The sequence below is a fragment of the Rattus rattus genome, chromosome 1, assembly GCF_011064425.1.
Source record: "Rattus rattus isolate New Zealand chromosome 1, Rrattus_CSIRO_v1, whole genome shotgun sequence".
Lineage (NCBI taxonomy): Eukaryota > Metazoa > Chordata > Mammalia > Rodentia > Muridae > Rattus > Rattus rattus.
This window is the reverse complement of record NC_046154.1, coordinates 38,445,264-38,458,870: the sequence shown is the minus strand read 5'-3', so window position 1 is coordinate 38,458,870 and position 13,607 is coordinate 38,445,264. Positions and strand designations below refer to the sequence as shown.

At 48.7% G+C, this 13,607-nt stretch overlaps 1 protein-coding gene and 1 pseudogene across 1 annotated transcript in view; both read right to left on the bottom strand.

Moving 5' to 3' along the window:
• Positions 1–13,607, bottom strand: part of Cfap57 (cilia and flagella associated protein 57) — a 78,661-nt gene that overhangs the window by 28,396 nt on the left and 36,658 nt on the right. Inside the window, exons 10-14 of the mRNA XM_032899181.1 lie at positions 13,269–13,481; positions 10,119–10,292; positions 7,775–7,936; positions 1,730–1,885; positions 519–612 (exon numbers count right to left, since the gene is read on the bottom strand). Of these exons, the coding sequence (XP_032755072.1) occupies positions 519–612; positions 1,730–1,885; positions 7,775–7,936; positions 10,119–10,292; positions 13,269–13,481 (799 nt within the window). The remainder of the gene's footprint in view (positions 1–518; positions 613–1,729; positions 1,886–7,774; positions 7,937–10,118; positions 10,293–13,268; positions 13,482–13,607) is intronic.
• LOC116890313 lies at positions 11,884–11,996 on the bottom strand (annotated as a pseudogene).

The window sequence follows — 13,607 nt, the reverse complement described above, 5'->3', positions numbered from 1 at the left end:
AGCTGAGCCTTGGTAAGGCCAGGGGATACCCCGAAAGACACAGCAAGGAAGTGCTGAGACTGGGACTCAGCAGTCTGTCAGGTTCCAAATCTGAATTTCCCATTGGGATGTAAGAGGTGTTGTGTGGGGCAGGAGGGATGGCTCTGTGGTCCTGAGTTCAATTCCCAGCAACCACATGGTGGCTCACAACCATCTGTAATGGCATCCGGTGCCCTCTTCTGATCTGGTGTGTCTGAGGACAGCGGCAGTGTAGTCACATACACAAACTAAATAAAATCTTAAAAAAGAGGTGCTGTGTGTGTATTTTGAGGAATGGGCAGATACACAGGAGGGAAAACCATGGTGATTTCCAATAAAATAGTTTATTCATAGACAGAATCACGTTCCCCGACTTCTGCTGTGTCCGGGAATTGGGGTGGGGAGTGAAGAGGAGCATCTTTCAGATGGTTATCCCTAAACTGCCTTTGTCAACTCTGGCTAACTGCCCATAGCCATGTGGCTCCCCCTTGTGGACTCACCCAGGTCTTGCAGCTCCCGGCTCTGTCTTTCTATGAGGTCTTCTAAGTGCTCTCGGTGACTGATGTCCTGCTTTTCTTTCTCTGTTTTTAAAACCTGAAACAGAGATTCACCGTTTCTCACTTCCACACATTTGCTAAGGCACCAATAGGACAAGAACTACTTTGACTGGCAACACCGTCATTCATAAACTTTTCTCGAGCCCTTACTTTGCACCGGACATTGTTCTCTGGAGCCATGAGCATGTGATCACCTTTTATTCACATTGTATTTCGCTCTGAAAGTTCTACGCTTCTGCTCTTTACGCAATGAGGTAAAAATATATTCATCAGCAAAGAGTTTGGGTTTGGACATGGATCGGGTAGATTTTGAGAAGAAAAAAAAAATCGGGGATCCATTCCAATCATCTGCTACTGATGGCCAAGTGCGGTGGTGCACACCTTTAATCCCACAACTCAGGAGGAAGAGGCGGGCAGATCTCTGTGAGTTCGAGGCCAGCCTGGTCTGTGCAATGAGCTTCAGGCCAGTCAGGGCCACACAGAGAAACCCTGACTCAAAAACGAAAAAACCTGACCAACCCAACCAACTAGGCAAATCCAACAAGAGCCCAGCTGGACGCTGCTGGCACACGGCTGTCAGTTCAGTATGTTCGCGCATCTCTAAGTATTTACCTGAGCCAACCAGCTCCTGGCAGGCTGAGGGTGCCACCCTGGGGCCTGGCTTGGTGTTTAGCTCACAAACTAACACGTGATGCCTGGCTGAATGAATTTTAAATAAATACACGAATTAGTTTAACAGCCAAGAGCTTTTCAACCAAACAGAAACATGAAGATAAGTTACCAGTACAAATACCCATTGAGCCAAAAGAGGGGAGGGGCCAGGCAGGTTTTGCATAAAGCTGGGCTTATAGATCCCGGGGCCAAGCTTAACTACACACTGCTAAGACAGGTTTCACTTTGGACAATAAACACTCACTGTAGAGACTCTGGAAATTACAAACGCGTATTAGGAATGAAGAAGAAGTTACCCATAACAGCAGCTTACAGTCATCCAGTACCTCTTCTCCACGGGCCTGTTTTACCCAGCAGTGCCCTTAGTCCTGTCAGACGCATCTCCCCCCATCAGTCCAGATGCCCTCAGACCATGCAGCTGGCCCTGAGCTCAGCAACATGGAAGCCGCTCTTTGCTGAGGCTGCACGCTCCCCAGACACACCTGGTTCTTCGTCTTTAAGGACTCCATCTCCTGGATGAACTTGTCTGTCAGCTCCTTGATCTTCTCCGAGTAGTTCATGTCCTTCAGCCGGAGCTGATACTCGTTCTCCATTTTCAGTTCCTCTACACGCGTCTTCAGCTCCAGCATGATCTGAGCCTTTGGGAGAAGGATGAGGAATCAGGAGTGCTTGTGGCGGTGGGAGTCGGGATACATGAACCTGTGATCCTGTCCTGGGACCCACCGTTCTATGTCGCTTCAAATGCAGAACCAGCTAGAACTTGTCACCATTTCCCCCCACAAGATGTACAGGTGACATGAGGACCCATAAGAGTGTCTTCCTTTATCATTCTAATATGTGCCCAGTGGCCCTACTATGTGCTAATAGCTCTCATATCTCCCTCAAATTGGCATAAATGTTACCTGTCTGGTGAGGCCTATGGGGACCCTCTATTTAATCCTACTTTCGCCTTCCTATTCTTAGCATGGAACTCTATTTTTAAAATTATTTCTTCAGATACCAGCACTTGGTAGCTATTAAGTTTGCTTTTAAATGACTTGCTGGGGTTGGGGATTTAGCTCAGTGGTAGAGCGCTTGCCTAGCAAACACAAGGCCCTGGGTTCGGTCCCCAGCTCTGAAAAAGAAAAAAAAAATGACTTGCTAATTATTATTTTTTATTCTTTTTTCTCTTGTTAGGTTTTAAACTCCTCACAGATGGTGTCTTTGCTGGTTTTTCCTCCCCAATATGGCAGATACACAGCTAAAACATGGTAGGTACTCAAAAGGCAATTCCTTTCTCTGTGTTTGGTACTGGGAATCAAACCCGGGGCCTCACACCTCTGGAGTTCTACATTGGCCCACACACCAATCACAAAGGACACTTGTCCCCATGAAACTACCAAGGCAGCCAAATAAACACATAATTGCAACTAAGTGTCTGTGGGTTGATGTCATTATGCAGGTGGAGGCAGGTACAGGATAGAATGAGGCCTGTCATTGGACGAGAAGGAAGGATGGGCAGGAGAAAAGTTTTAGAGAAGTTGAAGAGGCCAGAGTGAGGAGGAGGGAGCTGAGAGAACATGGCGGCAGACGTTAAGATTCTTCTTTATGCATAGTTACAGGCTGTTATGACTGTTCTTAAGGGATGGGTGTGTACAGGATTTTGTGTTGTCTAGATGGGCAGATTATATCTCATCAATTGGATCAGAGGATATTGTGTGACGTGTTCTTTCATGTGGCGACTTAATCGAGTTCAAGAGAGTGTATGGTGGCAGGACGCACTGGGCCAGCCATGGCATTAAGATGCGTATGCCTGGCCTGGTGGAAACCAGCCAAGAGAGCTGTGAGTGGGGGCCGGGCGGCCTGACAGGGTGCTGTGTTGGAATGGCTTGCAGACAGTGGGTCAGAAAGTAGACGGGGGCAGTGTGGATAGATTAGCAATAGTTCCAGTGGCCCGCTGGAGCCGGAACTAGTGAGAGCGAGAGAGCGAAACCGCCAGGGTACTCTCGAGAACCGCTTCCACCACTTTTTTTTTTTTTTTTTTTTTTTACCATTATCGCATCAAGTGTCCAGTGACATGGGTCACTGTCCCCTCTCGTGTCCTTTATTCTTTGTGTCATCGTCATTACTTTTATGAAGGCCCCACTTGTGCTTGGCTCCAAAGTCTAGTGTCTGCTTTCCCCGTTACTACCTCTGTCTCCTGAAAGCCCCGTTGTATGAGTTACCCTCGGTTCCTGAAGAGTCCATGCTGAAGAGTGGGGAAGGACTCAGGTGATTTCTTCCCGTTCACCTTGATTACATTCCGCGCACCCCCACCCTGTCTCTGCCGGTTTGTTTCTCGTACCTCCATGACAACAGAAACGTGTTCCATCTGTTTCTGTACTCCTAACTGGCACCTGGTATGGACTGAGAGGAGGGGTGCCCACTGGGGGTCCCCGTGTGGTTCGGCGCCAGTTGGGAGTAGAGGTAGAGGGGTGTAAGCTTGGAAGCCACTAACGTGTTACAGGCCATGTACGAGGCGTGGATGAGACACTAGAGGCCTCGGACGAGCCTCCTCTAACCTCCCGAGGCTGGCCTTGGTGGGATGCGGACTTCCTGGTGATGAGGGGCAGTACAGAGCGTGTCAGAGGTGAGATGGTTAGCTGGGAGGTGACTACAGAGTTCAGGTGGGAGGTTGGAGGGGACGGAGGTGGGCGAGAGGAGCATGGAGGAATGGAGAGAATGTAGAAAGAGATTCTGGAAAATGTGGTGCCCAACTGGCTCTGTGGTGATGCGGGGGCATTGGAAGACTCCCCAGGTGACGGGCTGTACCTGGGTTGGAGTTGACCTATCTGGCTTCACTGCGCTGTCCGCAGAGCCTCTCGTAGACGCAACAGCACTGTGAGTGCTGACAGGTGTTCTGTAGGCGAGTACATGACCCCAAGGCCTGGCTGGACCGGGGAGATATTTATTGTTGTGAGTGGCCCAGTTTCCGATGTGGGACACTGAAGGTGCTTGCTCATTGGCCTTCTGAATTCCGTTGCTAAGTTCCTGTGGAGTATCTTTCCATGGAAGGAATCTTGTCATAATACTTCCTAACTTAAGGGCTATCTGTCTGCGCTCCTTCTTAACCATTTCCTGTCTAAGACAAGTAAAGGCCCTCTGTGGTCTCTGATTTTCTCCAGCTTTCTTCGCAGCAGATTCTGCTCACAGTGCTAGGCCCATTATCCCGGAGGACCACCCCTCTGCACATTGCTGGCTGGATACGGAAGGCCTTTTGTTCTGGTAGTGTTGTGCAGGGTTTGCTTCCTCCCATACAACTTGGCCTGGCGTGGGGTCCTTCCCCTGTGTTCCCACGGCAGTGTTCTCTTGTAATCTCACTGCAGCTTGCTTTCCTGTTTGCCTTTCCCTGGCTTTCCTCCCAGGCTACAGGCAGAGGGACCCTCTGTGTCTTTTATCTCTGACGCACCAGTGTTGGTGGCCTGTCAGGCATACAGCAGATGCCAGCACGTGGACTTGTATATCCAGATGACTGAGTGAGCGAGTGAGTCCCTGGCTGAGAGATCGTTACATGGAATACCAGAGAATAAAAAGATGGGGAGCTGGAATTGGGGAGAATGTGGAGGAGTGTCACTCAAGGGACGTAGAGAGAGGAGGCAGAGAGGGAGCTGGAGAGAGGTTTGCAGAGAATCATCCTGATGGATGTGGGAGAGGTGGGAGGCTCAGGGAATGGGACACACACACACACACACACAGACATACACACAGACACACATACAGACACACTACACACACACTACACACACACTACAAACACATACACACACACTATACACATACATGCACACATACACTACACACAGGCACACCACACCCCCCCCCACACTACACACATACATACACACATACACTACACACACAGACACATACTACACACACACTACAAACACATACACACACTATACACATACATACACACAGACACACATACACCACACACAGGCACACCACACACACACACACCCACACACTACACACATACATACACACATACACTCCACACACACAGACACATACTACACACACACTACAAACACATACACACACTATACACATACATACACACAGACACACATATACCACACACAGGCACACACACACACACACACACACACACACACACACATACATACACAAGACACTACACACACACACAGACACATACACACACACACACTACAACACATACACACACCATACACATACATACACACAGACACACATACACCACACACAGGCACACCACACCACACACACACACACACACATACACACACTACATACAGACACACACATACTATACACACAGACATACTACATACACTACACACACACTATATATAGACACACACATTATACACACAGACACACATACACCACACACAGGCACACCACACCACACACACACACACACACATACACACACTACATACAGACACACACATACTATACACACAGACATACTACATACACTACACACACACTATATATAGACACACACATTATACACACAGACATACTACACACACTACACACACACACTACATATACACACACACTTACTATACACAGATGCACACACTATACACAGATATACTATACACACACACTGTACACAGACATACTACACACACACACACACACACACACACACACAATTTCCATTGTGGTGGCAGCAGTGCTGTCAGGTCTGGCTGTAGTCAGGGGTCAGGGGTCAGGGGTCAGGGTCAGCTGAGACACTGTGAGACCTTGAGCTTATCCTTGTGTCTCCTATTTGGCTTTTCTATCCTCTGGGAAGAACAAAAAGAAAGCAGAGGAGAGAGCACACATGTTTGTCACAGGGAAGCTAGGTCCTCCTCTCTCCTCCTCTTTGGCCTTTCATAGAGAAAGTTCCAGGGCTGTCCAGGGCCACCAGGGCCCTCCACCCTGCCGCGCCTTTGCACTGCTGTTCTGGCGGTTTTATTCTCTCTCCTCCCAGGACTGTGAGCTTCCTGATCATAGCTCGAGTCCTGTCTGACTTTCCCAAACACGCACGCTGGGGGCCTAGCTGCAGGAGGCTCGCTCAGCTACTCAGATTCTCTTCCCAAATGGGACGACTGTGCAGCTCAGGGATTCTCTGAGAGCCAGACATTCAGCTTCAGTCATGAGCTGTGCCTGGGGCTATGCACTCAGATTTCAGCAATATATTTACTGTGTTGAACTTGCTGTATGAACAGGGAGAGGGTCTCTTGGAACAGTGACGTAGCGTCGTCTCCGGATGCAATCTGGGATCTAATGATTCAGTATTTACCAGCACAGTGGGTTTGGATCCTGCACTAGAACTCTTTGACTGAGGTGGATCAATAACCCTTGAGCAACAGTATCTTTTCCACGGAGGCATTTGGAGGTTTCCATGAGAGATGCTATGTCACTGGCACTGTGCCTGCTGCATAGCAAACACTTCTTTCCTTCTTTCCTTCCTTTCTTCCTTTCTTATGCTGAGACAAGGTGTTACTATGTAGCCCATGCTGTCCTCAAACTCATGGTCTTCCTGTCTTAGCCACCTGTATGCTGGGATTACAGATGTGAGCTATTGTGCCCATGTGCGTGTGTACACTTACAAATGTGAGTGTTGATGTCGTGTGAGTGTGAGTGTGTGTGTATGTGTGTGAGTGTGTGTGTATGTGTGTGTGTGAGTGTTGATGTTGTGTGAGTGTGAGCGTGTGTGTGTGTGTATGTGTGTGAGTGTTGATGTGTGTGTGTGTGTGTGTGTGTGTGAGTGTGTGTGTGTGTGTGTGTGTGTGTGTGTGTGAGTGTGTGTGTGTGTGTGCATGTGCATGTGTGTGTGTGTATGTGCACGAGTGTGTGTGTGTGTGTAAGTGTGGAGTCCGGAGGTTGGTGCTGGGTGCCTTCATCAGTTGCTCTAGAGTTTATTTTCTGAGATAAGGTCTCTTTTGGACCTGAGGCTCATCGGCTCAGTCAAGTTGTCGTGCCAATGAGCTCCAGGGTCCTCTGGTCTCTCCTATCCCTAGCACTGGGGTTTTATATACACGGGCCTTTGTGTCCAGCCGGGTGCTAGGGATCCAATCTCAGGTGTTCATGCTTGCCTGACTGAGCCATCTACTTCTCACGCCCCCACCCCTGCCCCACCCTGGTCACGTATTTGAAAATGAAGGTTCACCTGCACCGGAAACCATTATGCTTCACGGATATGACCTGGGCATGTGGCTTGCCAGTTTAATCTTGTGAATGTGTACTTTTTATCTTTAAAGTCCCTAGCCCTGGTTCCCACGCTTACATCAGAGCACAGGATGATCACGGGGCAGAGAGACAGGCAGTGTGAAGGTGGAGGCGGTCAGGACGCAGCAAGCAGGATGGCTTGCTGGCATGAATGGAGTTGTGAAGGGAGCTGTGGTAGTCTGTACCAGGGATGGGGGAGGCCAGACTTTGAGAGGACCTTAGATCCCAAACCCTCTGAACGCAGTCTGCTGAGGAATTCTGTGTTCCTCCTCGTTATCCCCAGCTCTTACCTTCTCCTCCATGTCTGTCTTAGTCACGAGTACCTCTTCAGCAAAGCCCACCTCCCTCTCTCGTTTGATTCCCCGACCCTCCTTATCAAAGACTTTCCAGGTGAACAGGCAGCCATCATCAGAGACCGTCAGCAGGAACTGGTCATCGAAGGTGAGCAGTATCTGTAGAGGCAAGGAGCATGGAGAAGCACTTTCTGGGGCCATGATGGCCAGGGGGGAGCTGGCTACGGGACGGGTCTCTGTCCCCACCACCCTGCATGCTTCACTGCATCTGTGGGCCCGTGCGCTCTCTACCAGGAGACTCAGACAGAAGACCTGGGTGCAGCAACACATGTTCTTGTGCCAGGGAGTCTCCAGCTCATTGAAAAACAAAGAACAGAAGGAAGTGTGAAGCCCTTTTGTCATCTACCACCTACTCAGGGATGAGTTCCTGATGCTGCCGTGTGGAGAGGGGGAGGATTAGCCGAGCCTGCACTCTTCTCCATCTTGTGTCTGTGTGACATGCGGTCCCTGCTTCAGTGTGGGTCTCACTGTACTAATGGAACAAAAGTAGTCACGGGCGACCATGGATCTATTGTTGTGACTTCATGATGCTTTCGTCTGTTCCCGCGTGGAGTTTGTCCCTCATCGTGGACCACAGGGCGGACCATTACACTGCCTCAGTAGATTTGAGTTTTATGATCTTATTTTCTGGTACTGCTGCCAATGTCTTGAAGGCTGAGCTGGCTTCCTGACTCCCTGGAGACTGATTTACAGTTTTTAACCCCCAGTTTCCTGCTGTGCTTGTCAACTCTTAAGACTGAGGGCTAGGCACAGCCACCCAGCAAGGAAGGTTGGAGGTCAACAGGAGGGGGGGCTTTGTCAATGTTCATTAGGACTCTACAAGGGCAGCAGCAACGCCCTCTGCCGCTGAGCCATCTCTCCAGCTCCTAAAAAGCATCCGTTTGGGGGACATTCAATCATACAGAAAAATTCATACAATAATGTTAAATTTTTAAAAGCAGGATGCAAAAGAGTGTGATCTTTATTTCAGAGGTAATATATACGAGGGAGGATGCTGTCAGTGTCTGAATGATGTTGCTGCTGTGAAGGTCTGACTTCTAACGTAAATATACACTGCTTCTATAGTGAAAAGCCATCTTTCCACAGAACTGAGTCGATCTGGAGGGGAGATAGGACGATCTTGTGGCACTTTGCTTTCCACCCAATGTCCAGGTTGAGTACGGAAATGTGTCATAATGAAAAATCCTTTTCTAATGAGTACGGTTACCTACAGGTAAGGGTGATGAGAATGTCCCCCAGAGGCTCACAGATTCGAACACTTGGTCTTCAGTGGTGGAACTGTTTGGGGGAGGATTAGGAGGTGTGGCTTTGCTGGAGGAGGTGTGACACTGGGAGCTAGTTTTGAGGAAGGCTCATACAATTCCCTGTGCTTTCTGCCATGTGGTTGTGGGTCAGTGTGTAAGTCTCAGCTGTTTCTTCACTCTGCTGTCATGGACTTTGACCCTCTGATACCGTAAGCCAAATTAAACACTTCTGTTTATAAGTTGCCTTGGCCATGGCATTTTATCACAGCAGTAGAAAAGTAGCTAAGACAGTCAGCCAATATAGAATTCACAGCACAATTAAAAACGTTTTCACATTGTCCCATCTCAAATAAAGGAGATGTACATCTTCTCAGGGTTCGTTTTTCAGGGGTCTATGTAACACCTTCCCAACTTCCATGAATAACTTTAGCTTTTCCCTTGGCTCTGACTTATGGGCATCTGTTTTTCATGCTAGGGAACTCCTTTTCTTTTCTTTCTTTCTTTTTTTTTCTTTTTTTTCAGAGCTTCCCTCCATGATGATAATGGGCTGAACCTCTGAACCTGTAAGCCAGTCCCCATTCAGTGTTTGCCTTTATCAGAGTCGCCTTGGTCATGGTGTCTCTTCATAGCGATGGAAAGCCTAACTAAGACAGATTGGGTCTAGTCTCTTGGGATGTAACGTCCTTTTGCTGGGAGCACTGGGCATCCGAGGGTCATCAGTAGGCAGACCTCACTGCAGTTAGGAAATCTGATGGTGACCTAGCTGGGACTTCTACAGCACCCATCCAAGGGTCCATTATTGGGTGTAATTTTTTGCCAAATGATCATTAGGTGTGATTCTGGTTACTTCTTAGGATAAATTCCCAGTAATCTCATCGTGGGTATGTCTAGCTAGCAGGTGCCTAGCACATGGGTGATAGACAAATGAACGGAGAGAGAAGGAATGAGGAGGAACAGGCAACGTCGGGAAGGCACTGGGGCAGGCAGGCTTGTGAGGCAGAGCCTGGGCTGGGACCCAGTGGGGAGGCACCACTCACCTTCGTGACGGGGCCAGCGTGAGCCTGGTACTCATTGAATTCTCTCTGCAGAGGCAGTGGGTACTTCATGGCACGGATAGTCCCCACTGAAGTGCCCACGAATATCATGCGCCCGGAATGTGAGATGGTGATGGCCGTGTAGACGACGTCAAATGCTGGTATCTCTCGAAGGATCTAGAATGCAGGCAGGTCTGTTTAGTGGGAGGGGTTGAGCTGTGTATCCAGTGTCCCAGCGTCATTTTTGCGGTAGAATTCTATTCATCTTTTTCTATTTCTTATAGTATTTGGTATGGTATCCAGCATGTAAAGGGCCCAAGTTAAATACATGGTCGTTCCTCCCCCTCCCCTCCCTCTCCCCCCTCTCCCCCCTCCTCTCCCTCCTCCCCCTCCTCCTGCTCCTCATCATTGTGCTGCGGGGGATGAAACTCAGGTTTCACAGATGCTATGCAGGCTTTCCCATCACCCACTTCAGAATCCCTAATTTCCATTTCAATTTATTTATGTATTTGTTTATGTATTTGTTTATTTATTTATTTTTGAGACACTGGGTAGCTTTAGGTAGTCTGAAACTTACTATGTAGACCAGGCTTGCCTCACAGAGACCCACCTGCTTCTGCCTCCCAAGTGCTGGGATTAAGGGTGTGTGCACCCATGCCCATCTGGAGTTCCCAAGTCTTATGGTGTGTGTGTGTGTGTGTGTGTGTGTGTGTGTGTGTGTGTGTGTGTGTGCACTTACACCAGGTGAGTACATGGAGGCCAGCAGGACATCAGGCATCCTATTCTATCAATCTCTGTCTAATTCCTTTGAGACAGGGTCTTTTCACTGATCCTGGAGCTGTATAGATGGCCAGCAAGGCCCCATGATCCTTTTCTCTCAGTCCTGCCTGCATCTGCCCAGCACTGAGGTTACAGGTACATGTGGCCACACCTAGGTGCTCAGATCACAACTCAAGTCCTCATGCTTGCACAACGAGTGCTCCCCCCGAGCCCACCCCACCATCTCTTCAGCTCTGGTTTCTTGACTAATAGCCAGTTGTGGGTGTTAGGAACAAGCTGCCTATGGCACCATATGCAAACACTGTCTGTAGTGGCTTGAAAAAAAATGACCCCTGATAGGCCCACAGGGAGTGGCATTATTAGGAGGGGTGGCCTTGTAGAGTAAGTGTGGCTCTGCTGGAGGAAGTGGTGGGCTTTGAGGTCTCAGATGCTCAAGCCTGACTAGTAGCTCACTAGCTTTTTTCCTACTGCCTGTGGATCCAGATGTAGAACTCTCAGCTATCTCTCCAGTGTCATGTCAGCTTGTGTGCCGCTATGCTTCCCACCATGATGACAACGAACTAGACCTCGGATGTGTACGCCTGCCCCAGTAAAATGCTTTCTTTTATGAGTTGCCTTGTCATGGTGCCTCTTCACAGCAGTAAAACCCGAACCCAGCCACTGTCGTATATCCTTTACCTGGTATAACTCGCCTGCTCATGCCAAACCTCTGAGGAAGTTACAGTCACTTTTGACAGACAGACAATGGAAGAGGAGTCACTGGGGCAGGAAGTAACTTGCCTCAGCTCCTAGGTGTGGTCAGTGGTGGCATCATGTCTGTCCTGCTGTGCACACACCTCAGGGTGCCACAGGATGATGATCATGGGCTGGAGAGATGGCTCAGCGGTTAAGAGCACTGACTACTCTTCCAGAGTCCTGAGTTCAAATCCCAGCAACCACATGGTGGCTCACAACCATCTGTAATGGGATCTGATGCCCTCTTCTGGTGTGTCTGAAGACAGCTACAGTGTACTTACATATATAAAACAAATAAATCTTAATTAGCAATAATCGCGCCTTGGATAAAACTCATTGGCTACGACACTGCCACTGTGCAAAGCTCAAATAAATCTTAAAAAAAAAGAAATTTAGTTAAAAAAAGATTATGACTGTAAATTTATCCAGGAAGCATTTATTAACATCTAACCTACCCTACCAGGAAACTCATCCACTCCTCTCCTCACAGCTGTGCTCGTTCACTCACCCACTCACCTAGCTGCACATCTGTTTTTTTTTTTTTTTTTTTTTTTTTTTTTGAGCTGGGGATAGAACCCAGGGCCTTGCGCTTGCTAGGCAAGTGCTCTACCACTGAGCTAAATCCCCGACCCCTCTAGCTGCACATCTGTTAAGGTGTGTGGGAGTAATGGGGCTGGGTCAGCCGGTGTACCACTTAGTGGAGAGGTCAGGGGGAGGGGGCGTGGTTCTGCCCTGAGGGAACATTATTCTGGTCTAGCTTTGTAAAAGCTGCCTAAAAACGAGGTTCAGACACCGAGAATCCACAGGAGAGAGGCTGTGTTCCAAACCTGCCTCAGGTTTATTTTCTGGTCAAGTAGCCATGAGCCTCCTCCCACACCCAAGGTGCCAGTCCATGACAGAAGCTGAGAAAACCCAAGAAGCCAGAGATCATCTGCCCCTGGGCTAGAGAGGAGCATCAGCCACATTTGTATAAAGGGTTCTCATGGAGCTCTTTGCCCTCATGTCCTGGAGTCAAATGAGATAATATAAAAATCTGTAGGTGAGAGTTTTGAAAGATCACAGGGGCAAGCCTGGGCAATGGCTTGGGCTTTATCTCAGCCAAGCGTGTAGAACAAGGGCTAAGCGTGCAGTTTAATTAAAATTACATTTTAATTAAATTTTTATATATGCATGTGAAGGACCCTAGGGGCTTTCTCCAGCTTTACACCCACTCGCCTTGGATCAAGGCTTGGCCAAATTCCATTCTCCGCCTACAGGAACATTCTTGTAGAAAATTCTCAGAATGTACTGACCGATGCTTGCTAGCCAATAGATTTAAAGGTCAATATGCTTAGCCAATAAGTTTGAACTGTAACCTTGCTGAGGTCACCTGTGTCACCAAAAAGTATAAAAACAGTTTGTGATAGCCATTCAGGGTCGCCTTCTAGTCACTGCCTCGAGAGACTGATTGAGGGGTGACCCTGATGCTCTGAAAAACAAACCTCTTGCTTTTGCATTGATCTGCGTATGGGTGTTTCACTGGGGGCCTCTTGAAGTGAGGACCACTGACCGAGGTTTGGGGTCTGACACCATCGGAAGCCCGGGAGCCTGTCTTCTGTGGCACCGCAGAGCAGCCAGAGGGAGGGAAGGTAGGCTCACCAAAGAATCGGCGATCTCCTTAAGAGTCTGGTCTGATCCAACAGCGAAGATAACTTTGCTGTCAGGGGAGATAGTGACGGAGTTGTAACTGCAGACCTTGAGTACACACTCTGTCTCCCTCTTCCCCGTGGACAGATTCCACTCATACACGGCACCGTCCGTTCCAGCAGAAATCAGTTTGCTGTCATCTGTGTTCCACACAAGTGAACGAATCTGCAAGGGACGCAGACATACCTGGGTGAGAAGAGCACACACACACACACACACACACACACACACACACACACACACACACCCACTTGGAGAGAAGACAAACTCAGGGGCTCTAATACACTATGG